We start from the raw sequence: 21,665 nt of genomic DNA on the forward strand, positions 1-21,665 counted from the left end.
CAGAGACGTCGTGTTTCTCTGCCTAGCTGGAGTGAGAAGTGCTAAAGCCATGAACATCGCGCACACTCTTGGATACAGCAAGTAAACTTCTTCGATGGACGTTGAATAAATGTATTTATTTATTGATAGAGCTCAAAATTACATTGGAGGATACGCAGAATGGATAAAAAATGAAACGAAAGGATGACTAAAAATTAATTAAATGCACGAGCACGAACTGTTGTTCTTGGCATACGGGTCTTTATCGAGTGTTCGTTCTTTTGCGCAAGGAGAAAGAATGGCAGGATCCGGCGTAGATTATCCAATCGTTCCACCGGCTCTCATGAGCTACCTCAAAATAAAAGACTCGGCCGAAGGCTACGTGCTCCCGGAGGTCGGCTACGACTACGCCGACTTGGAGCCGCATATCGACGAGGCGACGATGAAGCTCCACCACAGTCGCCATCACGCCGGCTACACGAGAAAAATGAACGCAGCGCTCGACGCGTGGCGCAAATCGGTACGAAAACGGCGCGGAGACGCAGCCGGTTTAGCGTTAGATCATCTTTTCTCGCGCTCGCAGGGAGAAAACGCCGATTTGGCGTCGAAGCCCATCGAGAACATCATACAGAGGGTCGACGACGTGCCGAAGAAGTGGCAACGTGCTATTCGCAACAATGGAGGCGGGTTCGTGGAGGAGAGGAGGGGGCGTTTGTTGGTTTTTGTCTATTTTATTTCCTTTCTTTTAGCTACGTGAACCACGCCTTCTACTGGCAGAATATGAGTCCCCCGAGCGATCCCAACGCTCAGCGTGAACCGACTGGACCTCTGCTTGAAAGAATCAAGGCGAATTTCGGCTCGTTTGATGCACTGAAGCAGAAAATCACCGAAGCAGCTGCTGGGCTGTTTGGCTCAGGTAGACACATCTCCAGCCTTATTTATTTATACTATTTAATACTGCAAAGGATGGGTTTGGCTTGTTGAAGTTCCGGGGTCCGGCGAACTTCAACTTCTGACGTCAGAAAATCAGGATAATCCGATGTCGCAGGGATTGAAGCCGATTCTTGCTCTCGACGTTTGGGAGCATGCGTACTACTTGAAGCACAAAAATGATCGTCCTTCCTACATTCAGTCATGGTGGAGTGTCGCCGATTGGCGCAAAGTGGGCGACATTTTGGCCGCGTGGAATGCCACTCAATGACTAGTGATGACGAACCAAAACAAACTTTAGGAAATGTTGCAGCAGTTAGTGAGTAGATTGTTGTTTCGCTGTGATCATTATGAAACCGTCCTCTTCGTTCTAAAATGTGCACTCAGAAAGCCAAGAGGTTAGATTCTAGGTTCAACTTCTATATAAGAGTGTTGAATTTTTTGCTGCAAACTCAAACACGTAGTGTAGGCCAAGTGCGCTACGTGTCACGGGGCGTTCGAGTGACGTAATAAGTCGAGAGAACCGTCCCCATTTGCTTCGCTCGCGCTCGAGAGAAAAGCGCAAGGCTACTGATATATCGGATCCGACATGGCTGGATCGATGGGCGGCGCACGAAACCACGAAATGAAAGTCGTGCTGCTCGGCGAGGGTTGCGTCGGAAAAACGTCGCTCGTCGTACGATATTGCGAGAACAAGTTCAACGACAAGCACATAACGACGCTCCAGGTGAGAGCGCGATCGCTCTTTCGACGGGAAAGGATACGAACCGCCTCCTACGTTTAGGCGTCGTTTCTCACGAAGAAACTCAATATCGGCGGAAAACGAGTTACTCTGAATATATGGGTAGGGAATCGAGTCTTTTGTTTGTACTTTTAATAGTAGTTTATTGTTTTTTTAGGATACGGCTGGTCAAGAGAGATTCCACGCTTTAGGACCGATTTATTATCGGGATAGGTAGGGATTTGAGCTTGTGTGGTGGGGTTTTTGCTTCATGGGGTTTTCTTTAGCAATGGAGCTATCCTAGTTTATGACATCACTGACGAGGATTCTTTTCAAAAGGTTTGGGATGATTTGATTGGTCGATGGACGAGAGGATTGCGAGGGGGTTCTTTTGTATTTGTAGGTGCAGAAGTGGGTGAAAGAGCTGAGAAAAATGCTTGGAAATGACATATGTCTTTGTATAGTTGGTACGTGGATACGGGCAAGTTGGAAGCAATTTTTGTTTTGACGCGTCTTTGCAGGGAATAAAATCGATTTGGAAAAGAATAGACATGTTAGTCAGAGTGAAGCAGAGAGGTTACTGTGACACAAGGGAATCTACTACTATTGATTTATTTGACTTCCGTGTTTGTAGCTACGCTGAGCAAGTAGGAGCAAAACATTATCAAACGTCAGCCAAGCTGAATCGAGGCATTGACGACATGTTTCTGGACTTGTGCAAACGTGAGAAAAAAATGTCAGTCGTTGGAATGACATTAGTCTGTCTTATAGGCATGCTAGAAAACGTTTCAGAGAGTGGGCTCCAGCAGGGCACAAGAGGTGGCCAACAGGTGACTATACTTGACGATGATGAAGACAGTGACAAACAAGGAAAGGGGTGTTGTTGATTACTAATTATAATTAACTGTACTTTGTGAGGGGAGGGTTATGTTGAGTGAAAAAAGCCGACGACGTACACCACAGTTATGATCACGTGTGTATTGTAATCTACTTTTTACTTCGATTCGTCCATTTTCGTTTTGCGTTCTACTTCGAATTCTTTCTTTCGTTCGAGAATGTTTCGATACGATCCGAGTCCCGCCGCGGCATCGGCTTCCTCTTGCGTGTAAGGGGGCGCTCGCGAGAGCTCCTTTAGACGGCGCTTGTGCACTTTGGACTTCACGTGCTCGCTGAGCGACTTCTCGTCAATAAAATGCCTCCTAAACGTCCGACAAACGCATCTATCGTACCCCCGAAATACATTTCGACCTCTTACGAGCATTCTAGGCAATAGTGCTGCCCAAAACCGGGCAAATCGGGATCGTTTTGCCTTTTCAATTGTTCCGCATTCTCCGGCTTCAAATCGTCGTGAATCTGATCGATATCCTTCGTTCTCCTCCGCGTTCGAAATTTCTTCTTAGTGTCCTTTATATTCTTGTGCACTCGCTTTCGCCGCAAGCGTCCCATCGACGACGATTCAAAGCACGTGACATTCGGGGACGCGACAAAATCTCAACATGGCCGCCGCCGACTCTCGTTCGCTCGTCGCAGTCGATCCAACCGAAGCGAACAAGGAGAAATACACGTGCGTCGTTCGCGACGAGACTCACAGCGGCAGCGACCATCATTCGACTACGTTTTCCATCGCTTTTGACGCTTTCGTTTCCTACTTGTGCGCCGAAACGGCGAATCGGCTCTCGTACGAAGAGAAAACTTTTTTGCTCGTGTGGGAAAAGCCGTCGAACGACGAAGTCGTCCTGGATTGGGAATCGACGCAGAATCTGAAGGATTTGGGACTCGGCGGCAAATTGAATCGATTCATCGTTCGCGAAAAAGACGGAAATCCGCCGGTCAAGGTGAGAAAAGCAAACAAATTAAGTCTCGCAATGACACCATAAAAATAATTTAAAATTGACTTTCAGATCAAGCATCCAATACAAGAGTCGAGCCAAAACAGCGACACGTCGCAAACGAAAACTTCCGCAACATCGACAGCAAGAACAGCGTACAATTCAAACAACAACTATTCAGAAACGACCTACGCTACCGTAACAGCATGGGACGAACCAACCACAGGTAAAAAACGTACTTATATATATATAATGAAAAATTCACCTCTCCCAAGGCTACGTGGGTCTGGTGAATCAGGCGATGACGTGCTATCTAAACAGCCTCCTCCAGAGTCTCTACATGACGCCGGAGTTTCGTAATGCCTTGTATGGATGGAAACCCGAGCCGCAGGAAGAGGAGGAGGAGGAGAAGAATATTCCATTGCAACTTCAAAAACTATTTGTGCAACTACAGGTAAAATAGTATATAATACGCAGTGCTAACCCCCCCAGCGTTGTTTTGCTACTTAGACGAGCGGCAAACGATCTGTCGAGACGACGGATGTGACCAGGAGTTTCGGATGGGATTCTTCTGAAGGTATTTCCTAGCATGCACGTTTGTTTTTTTAATGAAGAGTTTTTTTGTGTGTATTAGCGTGGCAACAGCACGACGTTCAAGAACTGTGTCGCGTGATGTTTGACGCCTTGGAACAGAAGTGGACTCGCACGGACAAAGCCAATCTGATTAATCAATTGTATCAAGGCAAGATGCAGGACTACGTCAAGTGTCACAATGTCAGGGCGAAAAATGGGCGTGAAAATGATCATTTTTAATTTTCTTTCTCAGTGTGGTTATGAAAGTGTGAGAGAAGCGACGTATCTTGATATTGCTCTTGATATCAAGCCATTTGGCGCAAAGAAAACGTGCGAGAGTGTGGTACGTACTGTACTACCAAGACATTTGAAATTTTCCCCAACATTGTTTCTTTAGGAAGAGGCTCTCGAAGTCTTTATCACACCCGAAACGCTGAACGGGACGAACCAGGTAAAAGAGGCGGTTTTAGACTCAATTTTCGACGAATTCTTCTTAGTATTATTGTGACAAATGCGAGAAAAAATGCGACGCTGACAAGGTTTGATTTCCGAGACCTTATACTCTATTTATATTCCCTCACCCTATTGCGGATTTCTAGGGGTTGAAGTTCATGTCGTTTCCCTATCTTCTCACGCTCCAATTGAAGAGATTTGAATTCGACTATCAGACCTTGGGACGAATAAAATTAAACGACAAGTGAAACGTGCAAAACGTCTCGCGTCCAATTCATCTCACTTTTTTTTTCATCCAGAATGACGTTTCCCGATTGTCTCAATTTGAACAAATTTCTATCAAGAAAAGGCCAGGTATGCATCATCAAACAAAAACGCGAAACTCTTCCCTTGAAGAAAAAAGAATCTCCTAGGACGCTCCCGCTTTAGCGAGAATAAAACGAACCCAATCAATGCGAGAAGACGATGGACACGTCGAAATCACTGATGACAAAGACCAAGGCAATGAAAAGGACCAAGGCAACGATAGAGATACGCAACACAGTATCAACTTGACCCTTCCCACTTGTTCTACAGATCTTGATCAAGCTTCTGACTCGGCGGCGGCGGCGGCGGCGGCGGCGGCGGCTGCAAGAGTCGGTGCCGACAGCGTGACGGAGAATTGTTCCCGTGACCCAAACAACGCGGCGGCGGCGACGTCAGCGTCGCCTGTCGTCTCCTTTAGCGACACGAGTCCTTTTGTCGGCGACGATACGGCAGCGGCGGAAAATAACGACGATGATCAAGCCGTTGCAAAGGTACGCTACGACGCTTGTGACGTCAAAAAAATGGGAGTTACGTTTAGGGCCCTTTTTTCTACGAGCTTTTCTCTATTATGGTTCACTCAGGAAGTGCAATTGGTGGTCATTACTACGCTTATATAAAGTAGTGTTTTCATCCGGTTTTTCTTTCTTTCTTTCTTTCTACGCGAGGTTTCTCGTCTAGGTCTTTTGCTGATGGTAAATGGTTTTGCTTTAATGACCAATCGGTGACGTCTGTAAGTGGGAAAACAGTTAGAATCTTGCATTTATTCGTTTCTCAGGCGTCTTGGGAGGATATAAAGAAAAAAACGTTTGGTGGAATTGACCAGTCATCGTCCTATTACTATTCTTCGGCGTATTCGAGTTCGGCCAATGCCTACATGCTCATGTACAGGCAAAAGAACGACGATTCGCCGTTTGAGAGAGGTAAAAAATTAAGTATTATTTGTTGATGTATTTATCAATAAATCTTTTCTAGATTTCCTGACGTCCGAGGATTTTCCGACGCACATACGTCGAATGCAGGATCGCGTTAAAGAAAAAGAAGAGCACGAGAAGAAACAGAAAGAAATCGATAAATCGCTCTGCAAAGTATAACGAAAATTTCCCCTCCCCCCAAGCATTTCCTCATATTTTCTCCCTCCTTTCAGCTTAAACTCTACTGTCACCATCCAAAAGCGAAGAAACCGCGAGATAACAAATTTGAAATTCACGAAGGGAAGACTTTGAAGGAGGCGACAGAAGACGCTTGGAAAGTCAGACCGCGTCATTTTAACTTAAAAGGACGACGAATCCCTTATTCTTCTGCAGTTACTCGTCCTCGATGAACACGTCCCACTCGAATGCTGCCGTCTCATCAGGTACGACGACTTCTACGAAAGCCTGGATCAGTCCTACGACGAAACCGAAGAGGCAAGAGCCAAATAAAAAAAGATATCGGTTTATTTATTTATTTTTAATTTTTTAGCTCTTACCTGTGGGCAAATTGTTTGGCGGGCCCAAATCGTTTTACCAGTTCGATCTGCTGTTAGAAACGAAGGAATCCGGCGACGTTTTCAAGACTTACAAACGAGGAGGCTCGTCGTCGATTCCCGCGATTGTTATTCCGCGCGAATTTCTCTTCTTCCCCAGGCGTGACGCTGAAAGTCCACTTGGTCGATCTCGACGACGAGACGGTGTCCGAGTCGCGAATCATTCGAGCGAACGCTTCCGAAACCGTATCGGAAGTGACGAAGGCCGTCGCCACGACGTTCAACGTTCCGCACGAGAAAATGCGCCTTTGCTTCGAGGCTTCGTTTCGCGACGTGATTCCTCTGAATTCGCCGGAAAGAGAGATCAAGTCGGAAGGCTTTTATAAAGTCGGAAGGGTGAGAGAATTAATTGGAGACGCGTCTCGCGAGAGAGAGAAAGTACGTCGATGTGATTCAGATGTTTGCTGAGGCGAAAGGGGAAGAGGACGCGAAGCCGTTCATTGACTCCAAGCTTTTCAAAATTGCAAGCGAATACGTGAATTCGATTCAATTAAGCGTGCAGTATCACTACGTCGACGAAGACGACGAAGACGTCAATGAGAAAGAAGCCGGTACGAATTTCCTTGTCAATATCGAAAACGCGATTTTTAAAAATTCAATTTTTAGGTGAGAGAAAATCCGGCGTGAAACGTGAGTAGCGTTAATTTGACGAAAAAACATTTTCGCGATTTTTCTCCTACGTAGACTTCAAAGTTAGAGTTGATCGGAGAATGACTATGCAGAAATTCAAGCAAGATAAGATGTCTAGTCTCATTGGACTGGAACCGGAAAATTTTCGAGTGCGTTAACGGCATTCAGACTCTTTTGTCGTTGCACTTTTTGATTTTCCCGTCGCTCAGGTCTATCGGTGCTATGGAAACAACCAGGAATACGAAGTGGTTCGGCTAGACGATACAATGACAATGTTTCCGGAAGACGGCGCGGTCGTCATTCGGCCGGGCCGCGCACTGAAAGCGGGCGAATTGCGAGTGAAAATTCACTCGTTTACTTTGAATGAACCTGAGGTGATCCGAGACGAATAAACTTATAATATGTTTTAAATTTTTTTCTGTAGCCGATGAAATTTATGTTTGACTGGATCATCGTCAAGGGCAGAAAAGTGGCCGACTACAAACGAGAGCTAGCGAAAGAATTGGAGAGGCGAAAAATTGACGCGCCACTTGAGAGGTGAGATGGCGTGTTGAACACGTAATCGCTACTTCTTTTTTTCTCTAGACTGAGACTTCGGAAGAAGAGTTGGCAAAGTCCTGGGACTGTTTTCCTCGACGATCACGTGTTTACTGATGATGTTCAGCTCTACAACAATTTTGACATGTTGTATGAAATTCTACCGGGTAATCAGAAGACTAGGATTTATTTGCCTATTTTTAATTGGTGATAATTCAGAACCTGAACCAATGAAGAGTCCTAATCAGCTTTCGTTATACGTTCGGCGATGGAGACCGTCGACGCTTACTCTTGACCCATTAGAAGAGCTAATTATTGATTTTTCTTCTCCGAAAAAGCTCAAAGAAAAGGTCAGTTAGTCGATAGGCCAGCGCTTTGTAGACGAAAAACGAGTTTGAGTCTAGATTTCTCTGCTCAGCGAGATACCTTTAGATCAAGTTGAATTTGCTAAAGTAATAGTAATAAGGGCTTCGTTTTTGGTTCTTTTTATGGGTGGGGGATTCTTAGGGTCGAGGCTACTTTCCGTGCGACGTTTCCGTGCTTGAAATACAGGAAGATATGAACTGGAATCCCACTGTCACTTCTCTCAACGCCTGGCCGCTTTACATTCACGATGACGGCGTCGTGGTCTTTTACAGGGACAGGACCGAAAAGGCGATGGAATTGTCGGACGAGAGAAGAAAGGAAATTCAGAAGGAAGAAACGGCGAAGTATGAAAGTCAAAAAAGAGCATTGAATCCTCGGTTAAAAAAATTCTTTTGTATCAGGTACGCCAAGGCGACTGGTCGCTATCACAGAAAGGAAAAGGCGTTAAAGATTTATACGGAATCAAGTTCACGGCAATCTCCTGCTCCTGCTCCTTCTTCTCCGCCTTCTTCAGCGAACAATGCGAAGTCGACGTGAGAACGGTTTTGCCATTGTTATTACTGTATTCGATATTTCAAGTTGTTTCATGAATCTATATACGAGAACGAGCGGTACGATCTGCTATGCTAAACAGATTCAAATCAGATTGAATTGATTTGATTTTTTTCTCTTTTTTTGTTGTTGTAATACAGTACCCCTTGGGTTCACGCCTTCGCGCGGCGTGGGCGCGCGCTAGCGCTTGCGTTGTTTGCCGAAGCGATGGCGACCGACGAAAAAGCAAGAGACGGCGACGAAAAAGTTCTCGTCGAACGAGACGGCCAATTCGAGCTGGTAAACGCGTCCGAAGTCAAAGCGCCGTCGGAAAAACCCGACGACGACTCCAAACGCGAACGAGACGAAAGCGAAGCGTCCGAAACGCTCGCCAACGACTCGAATCGCGACATAGAAGAAGTGAAAAGCGAGCCGGCAATCCAACTTCACACGAAAACCCGCCAAGGAGCGAAAACTCGCCCATCGACGACGCGAGCGACGAAATCGCGCGGCGACGACGCCGACGACGGAGCGGCGTTTCAGAGCTGGTTGGCGCGAAAAAAATTACAGAGTTCGAGTCTGAGACGACGCTCCGAAGCGGAGCAGCGGGAAACCGAAGCGGAAAAGCGACGGAAAGCGGAGGAAGCGTTTCGAGCGTGGCTCGCGCAGAAAGACGAGCAGATGAAGGCGAGGAGAAGGCGAGAAGGGTCGAATTCATCTCAATTCGACGGGAAACCGAATAAGGAGAAATGTCGCGAGGTATTCAACGCTTGGCTGTTGGGAAAGAGCGAGCAGCAGAAGAGGGAAAAGACGTTGAGATTGAAAAGGGACGAAATGATCGAGGAGGCAACGAAGAGAACGAGTAGCGCGGAAGCAGAGAAAGCGTTTCGAATGTGAGAGAGAGAACACCAGTTTAATTTTTTTCTCAATGATTATTTTTATTCTAAAGGTGGCTGAAGCGGAAGGAGTCCGAGGCGAGAGAGGAGAGGCGAAGAAAAGAGTTTCTTCGGTATCAGCATATGATGGAGGCGAGAAGAATTAAACAGTCTTTGGAAATGAGGTATGTACGTTACGGGGGACAAAAATCCGAGGGATTGTATTTGTTTTCTAGGTACACTATAACTTAGGGGGGGAGATTCTTATATCAGCTTTAGACACTAGAGACATTTTTTGACGCGACGCGAGTAAATCATCAATTGCTCAGCTGCCAAAAAATCTTTAAAAAATGTATTCGTAGTCTCAAAACTGGCTGATATCTTTATAGAGCATCGTCGTGACGAACTTCTGCCGATAACGATGCGTCGTGCTAATCATAAGCACGTCATCGCGTATCGATTTCGCGTACAAATGTCCCAAGACGACGCGCGGCGGTTCGACGAGCAGACTCGGATCCTCGTGACTCGTCGATTCGGCATTGAGAATGGTTTGCAAGAGCTGCGCGGGCAGCCACGGCGGCGGACCCAACGTCCTATCGCGATAAATCGACGAATCGGGAACGATCTGTCCGTATTCGTCCGACGTCGTCGGCGATTCGGCTCGCTCCATTTGTCCGAGCGCTATATCCTGCTCTATCGCTTCGTCGACGTCCGTTTCGGCGGCGATGACTTTCATGATGTTATTGTAGTCTCCCGTCGTTTTCGCTGCGATGTGCGCCTCGTTGGGATCGTGCGTCCACGTTCCGTCGACGATGTATCGGTATTGGTGAACGCCCTCGGGAAGATCGATTGTCGCGACGAAATCTCCATCGCCGGCGCTGCTTCGATGGAGAGGCGTTAGCGTTTTCCAGTCGGCGAAAGTGCCGGAGACCGATACGTCGGTCGCCGATGAGCTTGGCCAGCGAAAAACGACCGGAATCGGCTTCGACGTCGTCGAGCCGACGCCGCTGGACCGGCTGGGTCGGCTGGGGAAGCGGCGCCTGTTCGCGGTGACGTCGAGAGTCTCTGAAACGTATTCGGGCGCTGAACGATATCTCGGCTGCGTTTGGCCCATTGATCCGGAGAAAACTGGTCGGGGAAGTCGGCCGCAGCGACACCCCCGGACGACACTTTGAATCAAGACTTCGGCACCCGTATTTTGAGGTAAATAAATATTGGACCCTTTGGGATTAATTTATTTTTATCTTCTACAGTACAAAAAAATCTGTACTAAAAATACTCGGATTCAGTTACTTTATAGGTTTGTACAACATCGTCGTGATGTACTTCTGTCTGTATCTATGCGTCGACCCGAGCACCATAACCCCATCGCGAACGGACAAGGCATACAAATGATTCAACATGACATGACTGGGAATTGCCATCAGACTGGGATCCTCCTCACTGATGGGATCAAGATTGAGAAGAGCGTGAAGCAACTGCGGCGGCAACGTAGGCGGCGACGGCGAACGCAACGGCGTCACGAGACTCTCCTCTGGCAACAAAGTCGAATACTCGCCGGGCGGCGACGACGAAAGAGCGGCCGTCGAAGCGGCACCGCTCGCCTCGATATCGACGTCGATAGCCTCGTTGAAATCATAATCGCTTCTTTTCACTTCCATGATGTTGTTCAGACCGCCGAAATTGTCGGAGACCATCGCTTCGCCGGGATCGTGTATCCATCGGCCGTCGATGAAGTATTTGTACTGGTGCTGGCCTTCGGGAAGTTCGACGATCGTCGTGAAGTCTTCGCGACTCGCCCGTAGGGGAATCTTTTGCCAATCGTTGAAACTGCCCGATACGCTCACGTTTCGACCGCCGCGATCCCATCGGAAGATGACGGGGAATAGGGGTTTGGGCGGCGGCGTTGAATAGCGCTGGCGATGAGGTGGTGGACGAGACGATCGAGCGGGTGCTTCCAGCGGCGAGCCGTACAACGGATCGTTCGTCGAATCGTGAGACGCGCCGATCGTCGAGGAGTTTTCGTATCCACTTTCTCGAGACGTCAGCGGTTCTTTGAGCTGAGTTTGTCCCATTTTTTTTTCTGGAGAAAGGTCGTTTGGTTCCCGAATGTTCGGAAACTCGCAACCCGGGACACTAAAATCGATACGTCATCGTTTGGCAGAATCACGTGGCTAATGGAAGCGAGATTACTGCGTCTTCCTCTTCCTCTTCTTCTTCTGATCGCCTCGCTCGCGCATCGCGTCGAGCCTCGATGCGCTTTATCGAACCTTCGAGGCCACGATCTGTCAGCTCTGCAAGGGTAAGATCCCCCGTTACGACGCCCCAAGGTGAGTCAGTTGGTGTGACACTTTTTCCTTAGTACGTGGCCCGCTGGAGGACGCTTCGCTTTTGACCCACACGATCCGGATTCTCTCGATCCGATTCTATACAACATCAGCGTGTGCGGCACGCTTCCGACGCGAAGCGCTTGCACGAATAGCAGCGTCTGCTTCGTCGGAGTCGACGGCAACGTGCTGTCGGCCGGCAAATTTACCGATCATCCCGTCTACGCGCAAACGGGCTCGGGAAAGCAGCCCGAATTTCAAATCACCTATCAGGGCGACAAATGCCTCAGCGCGAAAACTCGAAATACGACGATTGTGTTCTCGTGCGGAAAGACGCTCGTAAGCGAAGATAAATATAAAATTTAAATATATGGAAATAAGATTAGATGTAATTAATCTTATTTTCTTTAGGGTGTTCCCGAATTGATACAGCATAGCGATGTCAAGTGCCATGCCGTGATAACGTGGAAAACGAGTGTCGCCTGCACGTCGACTTCGACTTCAACCGAAGCGAGATGCTATACCTACGATTCCGGCGGTTACGCGCGCGATCTTTCGCCTCTTATTCGCACCAAGGGTGCTCTCGAAGCGATTGCGCCGAGCGGACTCAAGGACTATAGGTTCTTCGTCAATCCGTGTCGGAATATTAAGTCGAAGAGCGGCGACGAGTCCGTGCCGTCTTCCTGCGCCGATGCGGCTCTTTGCGTCGTTCCGCCGAATAAGGGAACGGTCATAAAATACGCCGTGGATCCGCTCAAATCCGCGTTGACAAATCAACTGACGACGACCTATTATTCTACGTCGAAATGTTCCGCTGTGACGTCAAAAAATCGAGAAGCGGTGATTACGTTCATTTGTCCCCAATCAGCATCAGTACGTTAATTTCTTCTTCAATAGATATGCTATTATATCTATTCATTTATTATTTAGGAAATTGGAATTTTAGTCACCAACAATGACACGTGTCGTCTCAGTCTCGAGTGGCGCACCGAGTACGCCTGTCGTGCCGCCGACTACCAAAACTCGTCGTGCGTTCTCGATCACGCCGGCGTCAAAGTCGATCTAAGGACGCTCTACAACCGAACGGGCGACTACAAGATCGCGACGAATAGCGCCAGCAAATACGCGTATCGCCTCAACGTGTGCGGTCCACTCAAAACCGCCTGCGCCGACGCCGCGAATACGAAAGCTCCAAGCGCTTGCCAAGTTCTCGACGACAAAACAGAAAAAACTCTAGGCATATCGAAAACAATGACACTCTACTACGTCGACGGAAACGTGTCTCTTCAGTATTACCAGGGCAGTCGATGCTCGAGCGGATTTCGGCGCATGACGATCATAAATTTTCCGTGCTCGCCGAACGCCGGCAAAGGTCGACCGACGTTTGCCTTCGAGGACTATTGCGTTTACGTGTTCACGTGGGCGACGAGTTTGACGTGCTCGAAACGGCTCGCCGCCGCGTCGTGCGTCGTTCGTCACGACACGCATCTTTTCGATTTGTCGCGATTGACTCGTCGCGACGGAAACGACGTCGCGAATTGGCAGGCGATCGACGTTCGCGAAAAGGAGAAATTCACGTATCTGATCAACGTTTGCGACGAAATCGTCTCGACGTCGTCGTCGTCCAAGTGTCCGGCGCACGTCTACGGATGCCAGATCGGCGACGCCGGCGGTCGCGCGTTCGGTCTCGGCACGAAAATGACGCTCACCGTCAATAAGGACTACACGTTGAAGTTGAACTATTCGGGCGGTGACGCGTGCGCGCATAGCAAGACGTCGCGTAGCGCTATCGTGACGCTCGTCTGCGCGCCCGGTCGGCTGGTCAGCGCGCCCGAATTCGTCGCCGAGATGGAGGATTGCACGTACGAGTTCGTCTGGTATACGGCGGCTGCTTGTCCGGTTGGCACGTACACGGGTGCCGGCGATTGCACGGTGACCGATTCGACCGACGGCTACACGTTCGATTTGACGGCGATACGCGGCAAAGCGTACTCGCTGTCGACGTCGAAGTACGCGTATCGATTCTCCGTTTGTTCGTCGTTGCCGTCGTCGAAATGTTCCGATTCGACGGCGGCGGCGTGTCGCGAGACGAACGACGGAAAGACGGCTGTCATGCTCGGAAAATCGAGTTCCGTTTTGACGTTTCACGACGGCGCTTTGACGATGAAATTGCCCGGCGGCGATACGTGCGGCAACGGCGTCACTCAGACGACGCTCATTCAGTTTGAGTGCGATCCCCATTCGACGCGCGGCAACGACGGATTGCCCGACTACAAATTATCGACTTCGAACGGCGACGACGACTGTTTGGCCGAACGAGTCGTTCGATTTCGGACGTCGTACGCTTGCCACGCGCAGCCAGTCCCGTGCGTCGCCGAGGATGCGAAAACGGGTGATCAGTACGATCTTTCGGCGTTGGCCGATCCGACGGGAAATTGGCAGGCGGACGACGATCGCTTAGATGGCAAAAAACCGCGATTTCGCTACTTTATCAACGTGTGTCGCTCGCTGAATCCCGTTCACGGTTGCAGTCCGCGCGCGTCCGCCTGTCAGACCGGGCTTCCGACGTCCAATCGGACCCACTCGCCGGCCGGACATAACGCTTTCAATATCGGCGTCGCGAACGGGCCGGTGGTGATCGGCAACGGCAAACTCGTGCTCAACTACACGTGGACGATGCACGACACGCAGAAACTATGTCACAATAAGCATCGTCGAAAGACAATGATTCGATTTTCGTGCGACAAATCAGCTAAAGAAGTGCGTAGAGAGAGAAGGAAACACTCCTAATCCTAATCGTTTTCTCTTTTCGTAGGGATCTCCGCAGTTTGTCGAAGAGACGTCCGATTGCGTTTACGTTTTCGAGTGGACGACGCAGCACGCGTGTCCGTTGAAGCCTACGACCAGCGCCGTCGACAATTGCAGCGTCGTCGCGTCGGACGGCTACGAGTACAACTTCAACGCGCTCGCCGACAAAGATATGGACTACAGCTCGTTTTCGTTGGACAACAAGTACAACTATTCCATCAACGTGTGCCGGAAGCTCGTCGGCGCGTGCGGAAGTACGACGAACGCCGCCGCCTGTCAAAAATCGACGACGGACGTCAATTCGGCAAAGTCGCTCGGCGTCACGTCAAAAAAAATCGAAGTCGGATTAAAATCATTTACGATTACGTACGCCGGCGGGGACAAGTGCTCGGACGGCTCCGCGCGTCAGGTCGTTCTCCAGTTCGTCTGCAATCGTGCTACGCACGTTTCGACGCTAACCGAAGTCGCCGAAGCGTCGCACTGCCAATACGCTTTCACTCTATCGACTCCACTCGCCTGTCGACCCGCCGAAGTGCCGTGCGTCGCTTCGGACGCCGCCGGAACGTACGATCTATCGCCGCTGGCGAAAATCGACGGTCATTGGACGGCGACGGGAACGGGCGATTCGCGTAGTCAATCGTTCTTTATCAACGTTTGCCGCTCCGTCTCCGGCGTTTCGGGTTGTCCCGCCGGCGTCGGCGCGTGTCAGTTGGACGGCGCCGGTAAGTATCACGGCACCGGTTACGTTTTATCGTCGCCGATCGTCGTCGACGGGGGCGTCGTCGTTCTGCGCTATCACAACGGCGAATATTGTCATCACGCTAAATTGCCGCGCGTGACGACGATTAAATTTAGTTGCGGAGTCGGCGCCGGCGAGCCCGTTTTCGAACGCGAGACGCCCGACTGCGAGTACGTGTTCACGTGGTTCACGCAGTACGCGTGTCCCGTGCGCGTTGAGACGGGAAGCAATTGCGTCGTGCGGGACAAATTTCGCGGCATCGACGGATACACGTTCAACTTGACGAGTCTCATCAATTCCGGGAGTCGATCGTTGGCGATGAAAAATAGTCTCAAGTTGATGTTTCGGGTGTGCCGACCGCTGGAAGACGGCTGCGGCGAAGATCGAAAATCGGGCGCGTGCGCCGAGTGCACTTCGGGCAGCGGCTGCGTCACCGAATCGGCTGGCACAGCAAACGATAAGCTCATCTATCGAGAAGGCGAATTGATTCTGAACTACACCGGCGGAGCGAGTTGCGGCGGCGGAAATCGTTGGACGACGATTCACTTCCAATGCTCGCGCACCAAGAAAGGCGGCGATCAAATCGAAGCGCTTCCCAATCCGAGCTCGTGCGGCCGAGCGCTTCAGTGGTTCACGCCGCTCGCGTGTCCGCCCCAAGGCGAAGTGATGGACTGTTCCTATTTCGATCCGACGACGCGCTATCAGTACGATTTGACGCAGTTGGCTTTGATTGACTACGCTTGGCGCGTGCCCGCCGGATCTCGGCGTACCTACTACATCAACGTGTGCGCGCCGCTCGTCTCGCGACCGCACTGGTCGCGTTGCGGATATATGGCGGGCGTGTGCGAAGTCGTTACGGCGGGAACGAAGACGACATCATCTGTAATGGAAGCGTAAGTCGCGAATATATGCAGGAGTTGAGAATTTTTTTAAAACTTTTTTAGGCACGATTTGGGATTGGCTGACAAGGCGAACTTCAAGATTTACACAGCCCACGGCGGCGACGTGCACGTGAGCTTCGACGGGGGAGAAAAGTGTCCAGACAAGAAATCTCAGAAGCGAACAATCATTCATTTTCACTGCCAGCCTGGCAGTTTGGTAACAAGTCAAAAATAACGTAAAAATCATTTAGATATCTTTTTTTTCGTAGGGAAATCCCGTGTTGAGCACGGTCGTCGCGAACTGCACGTACCTATTTGACTGGTTTTCCTACGTCGGCTGCCCGACGAATTCCCGGCCAACGACCGGCGCTCCGCGAACGGACTCGTCCGGAAAAGTCGTCTCCAAACCGCCGTTGAAACCGAAAGGCGATTGCACCGTCACCAATCCGCTCAGCGCTCGACGATTCGACTTGAATTCTCTCGCTAAACTCGGCGATCAGACCGTGACCGACGATCGAAATAATAAATACGTATTGAGCGTCTGCAACGCTATTTCAACGAAGGACTTCGTTTCGGATGCGAATGTGAAAACGGGCACGGGAACGGCGCAAAAGGCGACGAATAATCTCTACTACGGCGCTGGAATTGCCAATAAAGATTTGAAATTTCTGCATCGGAATGTACTTGCTTTGACGTACGTCGGCGGAACGCCGTGCCACGGCGGAAAGTATAACCGGTCGACGATTATTACGTTCGTTTGCGACAAAGATGCCGGTGCGGGAAAGCCGGCGTTTCAGTTCGAGTCGAAAGAGTGCAGTTATAACTTTCAGTGGAAAACGAAATATGCTTGTGAGAGTCTGGTACGTGGCTCAAGGAAAGCGAAAAGAAACGCTCTCAATAAAATGATTTTTGTAGATTGAATGCAGTGTTGAGAAAGATGGGGAAATGATGGATCTGAGTGTACTGGAGGGCAAAGGGAACGGTCCCAATGGAAATTGGCAGGTAAGGAAAAAACGAAGGGGGTTTGAATTGTCATTATTTCTCTTTCTATAGGTCGATTTGTCTGAAGCTAAATCGCTAGAGGGGACCGTCTATTTGCAATTGTGCAAGCCGCTGAATGCCATTGCTGGAAACCAATGTCCTGGGGGAGCAGCTGCTTGTTTGAAAACGGGCGCCAACACTTATCAAGTTCGCCTTTTGTCCTCGAATGAAATCGACTCTTGATTTCTTTTTTAGAACCTTGGCGAGCCAACCCAAAGTCCCGTCTCCGTGCCCGAGGGCATTCAACTCGTCTACCGAAGTGGAGACGAGAATCCGAAGTGTACAGGCAGTGATAAGAGAATGTCAACGCTGATTACGTTCTCTTGCAAACGAGGACAAGAAGTGGGAACTTTGTTCTTAAAGTTTTCTTCTTCATTTTGGAGTTTTTTTCTAGGGAAAGCCATCGCCGTTGATATTTGACGCGTCATCGTGCCGCTATTCGTTCTTGTGGCTCACTTCGACTGTGTGTCCGACTGTGACGTCGACTGTAGCGCCGACCGAGCCGCCGTCAACCGATTGCACTTACAAGGATGGCATATCCGACACTTTCTTTAATTTGAATCCTCTCAAAAACGCCAACTCCGACTTTACGGTAGCCGATTTCTCGCGAGAGAAGTACCCTCATATTCACTCTCTTCTTAGGTCTTTTCAGACAAGGGTAAGTTTGTTCTGAACGTTTGCCAAGGTCTACGCTCGTCGTCGCCCCAATGCGGTGGCAGTACAATGGTATGCGGACCGGGGCCGACGAATCTGGGCTCTGTCGCCACAGCGAAACTATTCTACGATCGTGCCGAACGTCGACTCAGAATGGAGGCCACCGGCATTTCCGACAACTGTGAGACGACTTAGAGTGCCGTCGCTCTTTGTTAGTATGCCTCACATTTGGTTTACCCCACAGATGGAGGTTCTTATAAGTCAACGATTTACTTTTATTGCAAGAGGTCGGCGGGAGTTGGGTCTCCACAGCTCGAGGTGTATATATATACTCTTTTTCCAACACGGTTCTTTTCGGTGAAACCTTCTCTCGTAGATGGTCTCGGGTAATCGTTATTTTTTCTCGTGGAACACGCAGTACGCGTGTGTACCCACGCCTGGAAATTGCATGATTAAGGCTAAGAACGGATCTGTGTATGATCTGCAAGTGTTGCAGAGACTGAATGAGTACTGGAAGGTCAACGATCCGAAAGGCCGCGAGTCGTCGGGAGGGTAAAAGAAATACCGGCATTTAATTAATTTCAGAATTTAAAAAACTACCGCTTTCTACAGATTACTTATAAACGTGTGCAGTCCTGTAAAAGATACGGCGATAGCGGAAAAAGGTGGCATAGACCCGACGAACAAATTGACGGCGGATAACTAAATTTTTTCAGGTTGTCCAGCAGATGCTGGAGTTTGTCTAAGAACATCTTCCGGAGAGACACGTTCATTGGGATCGTCTGACGCAGCTTCGTTGAAATTCTGTAAGAAGAGGGAGCTCACCTAGGTGACAATTTGAGATAATTCTTGTGTATGTACATAGCTGCTGATAACCGTGTGCTTATGCTGGAATACACCAATGGGCATATGTGCGACGCAGTGAAGAGACGACGTGCCTACACGACGATACAATTTCGATGTGATCCCCACGTGGGTTTGGGCACTAAGCAGGCAATCTTGACAAGGTAAATTTTTTGATATTCACGTACGCACGAAAGATCTATTTCCTCAGTGTGGAGAACGATTGTCATTACGTCATCGAATGGCGAACAATAGCCGCTTGTCCATTGGATATCATCAAGTACCGTTTAGAAATTTTTTCCAAATGTTTTCAGAGGAGTTTTGCTTTGTAGCAATAATCGGGTCAGTCATTCGTGCAAGGTTTCTAGTATTGATGGCAGTACAACGTACGATCTAAACCAAGTGGCGCCAAGGTATTTTTTTCAAAAGCAGTGTAGTATAGAGCCGTTCGCCTTCACCTACTGTTTCTTAGCGACGTACTTGCTAAAGCGACGACAGGAAAGGATTCTTACGTGTACTACTTGACTCCGTGCCGAGCCCTGCAATCTAATCACGGCTGCGCCGACAAAGCGATGGTGTGCCAGACGCAGGCAACCGGCTCGAATGTCTACACAATTGGACTGAGCACCAAAATCGCCGCGTGGCCGCTCCCCGAAGGCGGCGTCGAAATGCGTTCCAACGGATCGACCCCGTGCCATCACAGCAACAGTCCTGCTAGTATTATGAAGCAGACGATCATTCAGTTTACCTGTCCGAGTAACGAGAATGAGAAAGAGGTATAATGGATACAGTCAAAATCAACTTTTTTTCTATTTCTGCTCCTTTTAGGGTCCAGTCTTTTTATACGAATCTGGCCAGTGCCATTACGTCTTTTTGTGGACGACAAAGACTGTTTGTAGCATAGGGTACGCATCTATCGTTTTTGCGTTCTTCGTATGTTTTATTATCTTTTCTTAGGCAAATTCCATCGACTCCTGGTCCTGGAGGAGGAGTCAATCAGCGACCAAGTAAAGGAGGCCTCAGCGGCGGAGCAGTGTTTGGAATAATCGTCTTGGTACTCGGCCTACTGTCGCTTGTACTGGCGGTATATGTCTTTGTTCGATTTCCTACTAAAAGGTACACTCAGTATGTTTTTCTCGGCAGCTAATTTGATCTCTCTCCCCCAAACAGAGCGACCTTTTTCCGCGTAATAAGACAATGTGGATCCGGTCCCAAAACGCCTACGTACAAATATTCTATGGTACGCTTTAGACAGATACGCGTCATTTCTAGTGACACGTCTCTGATTTGCAGCTGAAGTCGGATGATACCGACGAAGAAGGCGATATTGCACTGGAGACGAAAAAGGCTCCCAAAGAAGAAGAAGAAGAAGATGACGATCTGCTTGATTTGTGAAGCAAATAGCTGATAGGAAATAGCGTAAATGAGCACGTGATCACGACGTCGCGTCTAAAGATTCGTTGTGCGTTTTGACGTCGCAAGCCGATCTTCGCACTCTGCAGCCACGCGGCATCGTTCTTGTTACTTAGGAAAGATTCTTTTCTAGGATACAAGACACTAAGGTCTCCTAAAAATCATGCGAGGCTACATCGTGCCCTTCGTGCTCGGATTCGTCGTCGGAATCCTCACCTCCTACTCGGCAATCAGCATCCTATACAAAGACTCGCTGAACAAAGCTCTTAGACGACTCTGTCCAAGTCCCCACGCGGAGTCGCTCGATCAATATCACAAACACGATCACGACGACGATGACGAAGAAAACGACGAAAAAGCGGCTCCGCGAGCGTCGATCCTCTTCAACGACTTCGACGAAACTCATCACAAGGGCGCCGACTTCGTCGCGCGACGTCTCTTCAACAAAACGCGCATTTTGTGCTGGATTCTCACGAGCCCCCAAACGCTGCACACGCGCGCGAAACCGGTCAAGGAAACGTGGGGCAAACGATGCAACACAATTCTCTTCATGAGTTCGAAACGCGACGACGATTTTCCCGCCATCGGACTCGACGTTCAAGAAGGCCGCGAGAATCTCTGGCCGAAGACGAAGGCGGCGTGGAAATATCTTTACGAGCATCACATCAACGATGCCGATTATTTTATCAAGGCCGATGACGACACATTCGTCGTTGTAGAGAATCTTCGCTATTTGGGATCCCAGCACGATCCCAATGGTCTCCACTATTGGGGTCGGAGATTTAAGCCGCTTGGGGATTATAATAGCGGTGGGGCTGGCTACGTTTTGAGTCGAGGCGCTCTGACCAAAGTGGGTCCCATTCTCGATGATCCCAAACTGTGCCCCTATAAGAGTTCAGCTGAAGACGTTCAGATTGCCGTTTGTCTTCGCTCAGTTGGCGTTACGCCGGGTGATTCTCGGGACGGGATTCGAGAACGATTTCATCCCTTTGTGCCCGAGCATCATCTCATACCGGGTCGCGTTCCCAAGAACAATTGGTATTGGCAATACATCTATTATCCAGGTCACGAAGGACCGGATTGCTGTTCGGATTTTTCGATATCATTTCACTATGTTAATCCCACAAAGATGTACGAGCTGGAGTATCTGATCTATCATCTAAGACCGTACGGAGTTTCGACTACGACTCACGCGGATTCTCACAAAGCAAAAGCGCAATAAACGTTACTGTGAGTCAGTATAGTACAGTACAATTTTTTAAAAGTGTTAGCTATCTAGCTGCTGATTTTAGTCTTTCTTGAGAATCGTTGCTCGTACAATGTCCTCGTCCATTTTCAGACAGTCGGCATCGAGTCGTTTCACTATCGAAGGCGATCCGTGAAAATAGAAGAAAAAGTATCTGTTGTTGTTAATTAAATTTCGCACAAAAATCATTTTCTGGCTTACCGTCCTTTCGTGTGGTACTCCGTGTGCGAGCGCATTCGATAGGGAAGCTCGCGTTGTCCGAGATTTTCGATCTCCGTCAGCAAACCGCCCAAATCCATCACGGACAACGATATTCGTCGGAGTATCGCAGCCGTGGCCTCCTAAATTCTTCATCATGAAATGACTAAACGGCGTCAAGTGGGCCAGTACCTTGGAGGAAGCTCGCAAAATGAGCCCCATTTCGTACAAGACCATGCTCGATCGGAGCAGCGCACGCT

The 21,665-nt window shown here is 49.2% G+C and overlaps 10 protein-coding genes across 11 annotated transcripts; 6 read left to right on the forward strand and 4 right to left on the reverse strand.

Moving 5' to 3' along the window:
• The first annotated feature begins 230 nt into the window (after positions 1-230).
• LOC136192951 (superoxide dismutase [Mn/Fe]-like) lies at positions 231-1,285 on the forward strand. Its single transcript, XM_065981723.1, has 4 exons — positions 231-499; positions 563-666; positions 729-895; positions 945-1,285. The coding sequence occupies exons 1-4, from the start codon at positions 278-280 to the stop codon at positions 1,178-1,180; spliced, it is 729 nt and encodes a 242-aa protein (XP_065837795.1). The 5' UTR covers positions 231-277; the 3' UTR covers positions 1,181-1,285.
• Positions 1,286-1,399: 114 nt separating this feature from the next.
• Positions 1,400-2,592, forward strand: LOC136192960 (ras-related protein Rab-21-like). The gene is made up of 8 exons (XM_065981735.1): positions 1,400-1,636; positions 1,694-1,753; positions 1,809-1,864; positions 1,918-1,969; positions 2,034-2,097; positions 2,152-2,206; positions 2,265-2,353; positions 2,402-2,592. Exons 1-8 carry the CDS (start codon positions 1,499-1,501, stop codon positions 2,515-2,517), a joined length of 630 nt encoding a protein of 209 aa, XP_065837807.1. The 5' UTR covers positions 1,400-1,498; the 3' UTR covers positions 2,518-2,592.
• A 32-nt stretch (positions 2,593-2,624) lies between these two features.
• On the reverse strand, positions 2,625-3,076 carry LOC136193014 (zinc finger protein 593-like). Its single transcript, XM_065981803.1, has 2 exons — positions 2,886-3,076; positions 2,625-2,829 (listed from the first exon to the last, which is right to left on the reverse strand). Exons 1-2 carry the CDS (start codon positions 3,074-3,076, stop codon positions 2,625-2,627), a joined length of 396 nt encoding a protein of 131 aa, XP_065837875.1.
• A 39-nt stretch (positions 3,077-3,115) lies between these two features.
• LOC136192930 (ubiquitin carboxyl-terminal hydrolase 47-like) lies at positions 3,116-8,556 on the forward strand. Of its 2 annotated transcripts, XM_065981693.1 has the most exons (30): positions 3,116-3,465; positions 3,532-3,685; positions 3,735-3,913; positions 3,970-4,036; positions 4,094-4,233; positions 4,286-4,375; positions 4,430-4,483; positions 4,530-4,571; positions 4,632-4,729; positions 4,785-4,839; positions 4,899-5,004; positions 5,062-5,282; positions 5,330-5,409; positions 5,470-5,521; positions 5,567-5,711; positions 5,764-5,876; positions 5,936-6,040; positions 6,096-6,197; positions 6,253-6,361; positions 6,417-6,652; positions 6,714-6,867; positions 6,923-6,946; positions 7,001-7,095; positions 7,156-7,320; positions 7,371-7,483; positions 7,532-7,650; positions 7,703-7,833; positions 7,888-7,935; positions 7,991-8,193; positions 8,251-8,556. In XM_065981693.1, the coding sequence occupies exons 1-30, from the start codon at positions 3,127-3,129 to the stop codon at positions 8,384-8,386; spliced, it is 3,675 nt and encodes a 1,224-aa protein (XP_065837765.1). In that variant the 5' UTR covers positions 3,116-3,126; the 3' UTR covers positions 8,387-8,556. The 2 variants fall into 2 exon arrangements, with proteins under 2 accessions (XP_065837765.1, XP_065837763.1); XM_065981691.1 differs by having other exon boundaries at positions 5,470-5,711.
• A 20-nt stretch (positions 8,557-8,576) lies between these two features.
• LOC136192952 (coiled-coil domain-containing protein 181-like) lies at positions 8,577-9,610 on the forward strand. The gene is made up of 3 exons (XM_065981724.1): positions 8,577-9,273; positions 9,330-9,440; positions 9,492-9,610. Exons 1-3 carry the CDS (start codon positions 8,609-8,611, stop codon positions 9,505-9,507), a joined length of 792 nt encoding a protein of 263 aa, XP_065837796.1. The 5' UTR covers positions 8,577-8,608; the 3' UTR covers positions 9,508-9,610.
• LOC136192955 (5'-AMP-activated protein kinase subunit beta-2-like) lies at positions 9,462-10,424 on the reverse strand. Its single transcript, XM_065981728.1, has one exon. The coding sequence runs from the start codon at positions 10,367-10,369 to the stop codon at positions 9,620-9,622; it is 750 nt and encodes a 249-aa protein (XP_065837800.1). The 5' UTR covers positions 10,370-10,424; the 3' UTR covers positions 9,462-9,619.
• A 33-nt stretch (positions 10,425-10,457) lies between these two features.
• LOC136192954 (5'-AMP-activated protein kinase subunit beta-1-like) lies at positions 10,458-11,352 on the reverse strand. The gene has a single exon (XM_065981727.1). The coding sequence runs from the start codon at positions 11,328-11,330 to the stop codon at positions 10,545-10,547; it is 786 nt and encodes a 261-aa protein (XP_065837799.1). The 5' UTR covers positions 11,331-11,352; the 3' UTR covers positions 10,458-10,544.
• Positions 11,353-11,409: 57 nt separating this feature from the next.
• On the forward strand, positions 11,410-20,006 carry LOC136192926 (cation-independent mannose-6-phosphate receptor-like). The gene is made up of 24 exons (XM_065981685.1): positions 11,410-11,557; positions 11,618-11,921; positions 11,994-12,455; positions 12,513-14,342; positions 14,398-16,022; positions 16,074-16,227; positions 16,280-16,870; positions 16,926-17,012; positions 17,064-17,198; positions 17,247-17,393; positions 17,446-17,643; positions 17,694-17,886; positions 17,950-18,023; positions 18,082-18,257; positions 18,318-18,370; positions 18,422-18,511; positions 18,571-18,712; positions 18,760-18,828; positions 18,881-18,961; positions 19,021-19,324; positions 19,377-19,453; positions 19,506-19,664; positions 19,719-19,788; positions 19,842-20,006. Exons 1-24 carry the CDS (start codon positions 11,433-11,435, stop codon positions 19,941-19,943), a joined length of 7,248 nt encoding a protein of 2,415 aa, XP_065837757.1. The 5' UTR covers positions 11,410-11,432; the 3' UTR covers positions 19,944-20,006.
• A 79-nt stretch (positions 20,007-20,085) lies between these two features.
• LOC136192947 (glycoprotein-N-acetylgalactosamine 3-beta-galactosyltransferase 1-like) lies at positions 20,086-21,395 on the forward strand. The gene is made up of 2 exons (XM_065981719.1): positions 20,086-21,191; positions 21,254-21,395. The coding sequence occupies exon 1, from the start codon at positions 20,125-20,127 to the stop codon at positions 21,181-21,183; it is 1,059 nt and encodes a 352-aa protein (XP_065837791.1). The 5' UTR covers positions 20,086-20,124; the 3' UTR covers positions 21,184-21,191; positions 21,254-21,395.
• On the reverse strand, positions 21,159-21,650 carry LOC136192966 (small ribosomal subunit protein bS6m-like). The gene is made up of 3 exons (XM_065981742.1): positions 21,598-21,650; positions 21,409-21,548; positions 21,159-21,361 (listed from the first exon to the last, which is right to left on the reverse strand). The coding sequence occupies exons 1-3, from the start codon at positions 21,640-21,642 to the stop codon at positions 21,250-21,252; spliced, it is 297 nt and encodes a 98-aa protein (XP_065837814.1). The 5' UTR covers positions 21,643-21,650; the 3' UTR covers positions 21,159-21,249.
• Positions 21,651-21,665: the final 15 nt, after the last annotated feature.

Source organism: Oscarella lobularis, chromosome 11 (genome assembly GCF_947507565.1).
Source record: "Oscarella lobularis chromosome 11, ooOscLobu1.1, whole genome shotgun sequence".
Classification (NCBI taxonomy): Eukaryota; Metazoa; Porifera; class Homoscleromorpha; order Homosclerophorida; family Oscarellidae; genus Oscarella; species Oscarella lobularis.

Coding starts and splice junctions, on each gene's coding strand:
- LOC136192954 (XM_065981727.1), bottom strand. CDS start 11,330: ATGGGACAAACTCAGCTCAAAGAACCGCTGACGTCTCGAGAAAGTGGA.
- LOC136192947 (XM_065981719.1), top strand. CDS start 20,125: ATGCGAGGCTACATCGTGCCCTTCGTGCTCGGATTCGTCGTCGGAATC.
- LOC136192955 (XM_065981728.1), bottom strand. CDS start 10,369: ATGGGCCAAACGCAGCCGAGATATCGTTCAGCGCCCGAATACGTTTCA.
- LOC136192952 (XM_065981724.1), top strand. CDS start 8,609: ATGGCGACCGACGAAAAAGCAAGAGACGGCGACGAAAAAGTTCTCGTC. Junction 9,274..9,329: donor GCAGAGAAAGCGTTTCGAAT/GTGAGAGAGAGA, acceptor TTTATTCTAAAG/GTGGCTGAAGCGGAAGGAGT.
- LOC136192960 (XM_065981735.1), top strand. CDS start 1,499: ATGGCTGGATCGATGGGCGGCGCACGAAACCACGAAATGAAAGTCGTG. Junction 1,754..1,808: donor GAGTTACTCTGAATATATGG/GTAGGGAATCGA, acceptor TTGTTTTTTTAG/GATACGGCTGGTCAAGAGAG. Junction 2,098..2,151: donor CATATGTCTTTGTATAGTTG/GTACGTGGATAC, acceptor GCGTCTTTGCAG/GGAATAAAATCGATTTGGAA.
- LOC136192926 (XM_065981685.1), top strand. CDS start 11,433: ATGGAAGCGAGATTACTGCGTCTTCCTCTTCCTCTTCTTCTTCTGATC. Junction 14,343..14,397: donor GCGACAAATCAGCTAAAGAA/GTGCGTAGAGAG, acceptor CTCTTTTCGTAG/GGATCTCCGCAGTTTGTCGA. Junction 17,644..17,693: donor ACGCCAACTCCGACTTTACG/GTAGCCGATTTC, acceptor CTCTCTTCTTAG/GTCTTTTCAGACAAGGGTAA.
- LOC136193014 (XM_065981803.1), bottom strand. CDS start 3,076: ATGGGACGCTTGCGGCGAAAGCGAGTGCACAAGAATATAAAGGACACT. Junction 2,830..2,885: donor CACTATTGCCTAGAATGCTC/GTAAGAGGTCGA, acceptor TCGGACGTTTAG/GAGGCATTTTATTGACGAGA.
- LOC136192930 (XM_065981691.1), top strand. CDS start 3,127: ATGGCCGCCGCCGACTCTCGTTCGCTCGTCGCAGTCGATCCAACCGAA. Junction 4,037..4,093: donor CGGATGGGATTCTTCTGAAG/GTATTTCCTAGC, acceptor TGTGTGTATTAG/CGTGGCAACAGCACGACGTT. Junction 4,234..4,285: donor ACTACGTCAAGTGTCACAAT/GTCAGGGCGAAA, acceptor TTTCTTTCTCAG/TGTGGTTATGAAAGTGTGAG.
- LOC136192966 (XM_065981742.1), bottom strand. CDS start 21,642: ATGGTCTTGTACGAAATGGGGCTCATTTTGCGAGCTTCCTCCAAG. Junction 21,549..21,597: donor TTTTGCGAGCTTCCTCCAAG/GTACTGGCCCAC, acceptor TGAAGAATTTAG/GAGGCCACGGCTGCGATACT. Junction 21,362..21,408: donor GAGTACCACACGAAAGGACG/GTAAGCCAGAAA, acceptor TAACAACAACAG/ATACTTTTTCTTCTATTTTC.
- LOC136192951 (XM_065981723.1), top strand. CDS start 278: ATGGCAGGATCCGGCGTAGATTATCCAATCGTTCCACCGGCTCTCATG. Junction 500..562: donor TCGACGCGTGGCGCAAATCG/GTACGAAAACGG, acceptor TCGCGCTCGCAG/GGAGAAAACGCCGATTTGGC. Junction 667..728: donor ATTCGCAACAATGGAGGCGG/GTTCGTGGAGGA, acceptor CCTTTCTTTTAG/CTACGTGAACCACGCCTTCT.